We start from the raw sequence: 4,700 nt of genomic DNA on the forward strand, positions 1-4,700 counted from the left end.
CCATATCCAAGTATCATCTGATATGGTTTCCAAACATTTTTTATTCTGAAGTTGAATGCCAATCTTGAAGGTCCTATTGCTTGATAGTGGTGCCTTCAATATTAGGATTCTTTTCTTGTTAAAGACTTTGAGAATTCTATCCTCTATCCTCATAAAGTATCCTTTTTCTAGTAATTGGCCAAGGCTGATCAAGTTGTTTTTCATCCTTGGACATATAGGACATTGGAAATAAATGAAGCAGTGCCATCTTTCCTTTTAAGGCTAATTTTTCAAATTCCTTTTGCTGTTATGAAACTCTCATATGCAAACTTCACCTTGGTTTTCACAGAATCATCAAGTGTTAGAAACCATTCTTTATGCCCAGTCATATGATTTGAGCATCCTGTATCGAGATACCAATTCTCAGTAGAGGAATGTTGGTCTTTATCTGTGGTTACCATTAGCAATGTTCCACTTGAGTCACTTGTTTCCAAACTAGATTTTTCACACTCTGCCATCAATAAGACTTCCTCATTCAAGTCTTCATCCTTGGCCAACCTGGCTTCTACTTCCTTGCTTCTCCTTCTTAGCTTACATTCAGAAGCAAAGTGACCCCAGCTTTTGCAATTGAAGTATTGGATTCTGCTTTTATCTTTCTTTCTTCTTCTACTTTCTTGGTTGCTTCCCCTTTTGTCATTTTTAGATTCTGCATCATAGCTTTGATTGCCTGAGCTATCTTTGAGAAATCCTTGTCCATTCTGGATTGATTTCTCATTCACATACTTCTTTTCTCCTTGCCACCTTCCACTGCTTTTCCTGTGTTTGTCATTGTGCATCAGATTCCTTCTCTTGAACTGAGCACTCAATGCTTGTTGTGATTGTCTATTCGTTACTCTTTCAAGAAATCTTTGTTCATGTGCTTCTAATGACCCTTGCAACTCATCAATATTGAAGTTCTCAAGATCTTTTGATTCCTCAATTGCCACTACAAAATGATCAAACCTAGCAGCCAGTGTCTTGAGAATCTTCTCTACTATGCTTTGCTCAGATGTCTGTTCACCATATCCCTTCATCAAATTAATCAGGCTTCGAATTCTAGTGAAGTATTCAACTATAGTTTCTTGCTCCTCCATATGCAATAGCTCATATTGTCTTCACATCATTTGTAATCTGACCTTCTTGACCTTTATCCCACCAAAGTAACATTTATCCAAGAATTTCCAAGCTTCCTTCGAAGATGATGCAGCAGAAATTTTCTCAAAGTTTGGACGATCTACACACTGATGTATCAAGAAAATGGCATTGCAATCTCTCTTCTTAGCATCTCTAAACTCCAACCTTTGTGCTTCGGTTGATTTTTCTTCAATTGGCTGCACCCCTTCTTAAACTACATCCAAGCATTCTTGAAATCCAAAAATAGCCTTCATCTGAATGTTCCAGTGATCACAGTTCTTCCCATCAAGTATAGGGAGATTCATTGCAAATCCATTTGAAGTTGACATTTCTTCTTGTTGATGTTGTTTTCCTTTTCTTCCTTGTTGTTCAGTTTTTGATGGTGATCTCAACGTGTTGCCACAGGTTTGCTGATCGTAGAAGCTCTGATACCACTATTAAAACTGGAACCGAAAAGAATTCTAGAAAGAGAGAAATCTGAGTTGTTTTAAAGAAGAAGATATAGAGGAAGAAGAACTTTCTTTATTTGTAAGAATGTTGTGATGATTAACTACCATCCAACTAACTACTTCTATTTATAGAAAATGCTTTGTTACAACTAAGGCCCAATAAACAAAATGAGCCGAATACTAACATAGCTACAAAGCCTAAGCTCTATGAATTACAATTTTCCAATACGTTAATGTATTTTAAATTTATTTAAATTTTTATGAATATTTTGAATTTATTTAAAATTCTACCATTCATCATTCCAACTCAAACAGTTTTTTGGTGAAAGATATATGTCGACTAACCCAAACAAATATCCCATCCCCATGAAAATTAAATAAGTTTTAGGGCGTCAGAGGGATTTTTAACCTATGGCTATTTTAGAAGAAAATGTTGGAAATATGTGTGTATATTTCTATATTTATGTTCAAGATCCAATTTGTCTTAATATAATTAAATTAATTGTATTTATTTATATTATTATATTTTCTATTTAATTAAATAGATAATATGATAATGTCCTTGATTAAAAAATAGAGATTTGTTATTACAGTAGAAATTATAATAATGAGAAACATGTCTTTTATATTTTTTAGTCTAAAATGTTCTTGATCGTAGAAACATTGAAAATATGTCATTAATGGCTCAGATAGATCAATATGTGTGATATTATTTATTGAATAAATAATAATAGATCTCATTTATTAAATTGCACATATAGACGATACACATGAGGATATGATCATGCAACTGACTCAAGTAAAAAAATTTAATGGTTAAGATTACCTTAAATTGTTAATAGAAAATTTTCATGAAGAATTGAAAAAGTTTCCTTTGACCTAAGATTAACATACTAATTAACATGTTATTTATCGTACTTTGATTTCGGAGACATAATGTCTTAGGACATTATATGAATGAATATTGGATATGATTAAATGCTTGTAGAATTAATGATTAATCAAAAATGAATCCATCAACTCTTGGTAACGAGTTTGAGCTCTATAGTAAAATAAGACATTGGCCAATGCATTACAATGAATAAAGAAATAAGTTTCTTTGAGACATTATGACAACTTATTAAAGTTTGACAATTAAACCATTTCTTTAAAGTTAGCCAGAGTTATAAAGATGGAAGAAAATATTTTAATTAATCTTGTAGTGGTTCTGGAAAGTACAATATATATTACTTTATGCTAACTGATCATTAAGGAGTGTTGTTAGACGCCAATATTGATTAGTAAATTATTTTAGTTAATTTACTACCAACTTAGTTTGAACCTACATGGTCTCACACTAATGGGTGTTTTAATCTTTACTAAATAGTTATATTATTTGATAATTAAATTGAAAAATTTAATTTAATTATATGAAATATTATTTTAATTTTTTGCTAGCACCAAGAATTTAAATAATTTCTTACATTTCCTTGTGGCTGAAAAATAAAAGGATACTCATCGTGTTGTTTGATGAATTGATATGCGGTACTTAATGAATAGGTATCACTTGAATAAGCAATGTATATATAAAGATATGTATATATAGCATAAAAAGTGGGTGCCTTTCAAATATATAAGCCTTTCAATATATATTTGAAAGGTGAAGGAAACTGAAAATAAGGATTATGTTTCAAGGTACGGTGCATTGTATGAAACATAAATATATATGTTTTGCACATGCTTAAATGAGGAAGGGCTTTCCTTCACCGTAAGTAACATAAAACAAAATTATGTTTTCTTACGCGAATTTTTCTAGAAAGAAAAATTCTGCTGCCTTTTATATTTCATCAGGTCTAAAAGTTAGAAAGGAAATATCTCTATGTTCTTTTCCATTCTTTATCTCCTACACATACAAAAAAAAAAGAGTTTTGTGAGTAAGAAGTTCTGGTTTTAGAGTGTTGTATTTTATATTCCATTGTTTCAAAGAGTTAATAACAATGATTGATCTCGATGTAGATACATATGAAAGTCTTCATAATCTTGAAGAACAACTTTAAATATTCAGGAACTTCAACTAGGAACACATTTTATATGTAATTTTTATTATATATAATTTTAAACACAAATAGATTCATATTTATTTTGCTGTGTGTGTTAAGAACACCAGAAAATTTACTTCAGAACCACTACTAATAAAGTGATAAAATGCTATAGTATGTTATTCATGAGTGCTAACCCTCATTTTTGTCCAGCTCGAAAAAATCCCAAAAACTCTACAATAAAAATGAAATAATAAACAAAATATTTTTCTAAAAAATAATAATAATGAAATATAAAAAATGAATGAGTTAAGATTTGCTTTCATCAAAGTTTGATTATCAAATAAATTAAAGATTTGAAATCATGTAAACTTGATCAGATTATATCAATTTATTTAGGTTGAATGAATCATCTTAACAAGAGTTAAATCTTTAGAAATTCAAAAAAAATATAAAATAAATAAAATATTGAATTATGAAAATAAAAATCTTATCAAATTGATTGAGTTGAGTTTTTATAATTACGATGTGAATAAGGTAAGAATTTTCTTTTTATATGATTTAGATTCGTAGTAAGGTTAATAATCCTTCAAACATTCCATAACAAAAACATATCCAAAAATAATAATTTTGAGATTGTGTATTTAGTATCTCCGATGATATTTATAAGATTTAGAATCATCAATTTTATCTTATGCAATACTCTTATGTTGATGCAATCATTAAAAAATGGGATTTAGACCAATTTTACTTTCTTTTGAGAGCCAAATATTTATTTTTTACTTACTAGGGGTATTACAATAACTATTATTAATCACTTGGGGGTATTAACACTCAATTTGAATTTTTAATTCTTAAATAATTTTAAATTCGATTTTTTTCTATTAAATGTCATAATCGTAAAACCCTTATTTTTTGGATATAAATTAAATGGAAATCTGATTTTTTTTTACTTCCTCCAAACCATAATGAGGGGAATTAGAATTTCAATTAATAAAAACAAATCAGATTTTACCTTTATTCTCTAAAAGAAATTAAATGAGAAGATTTATATATATTAATATATTTTGGCTATAAATAG

At 29.0% G+C, this 4,700-nt stretch overlaps 1 protein-coding gene across 1 annotated transcript; it reads right to left on the reverse strand.

The window, feature by feature from the left end:
* LOC109357985 lies at positions 270–1,481 on the reverse strand. Its single transcript, XM_019602053.1, has 3 exons — positions 1,371–1,481; positions 1,155–1,259; positions 270–1,046 (listed from the first exon to the last, which is right to left on the reverse strand). The coding sequence occupies exons 1-3, from the start codon at positions 1,479–1,481 to the stop codon at positions 270–272; spliced, it is 993 nt and encodes a 330-aa protein (XP_019457598.1).

Source organism: Lupinus angustifolius, chromosome LG10, assembly GCF_001865875.1.
Source record: "Lupinus angustifolius cultivar Tanjil chromosome LG10, LupAngTanjil_v1.0, whole genome shotgun sequence".
In the NCBI taxonomy this organism is placed as follows: Eukaryota; Viridiplantae; Streptophyta; class Magnoliopsida; order Fabales; family Fabaceae; genus Lupinus; species Lupinus angustifolius.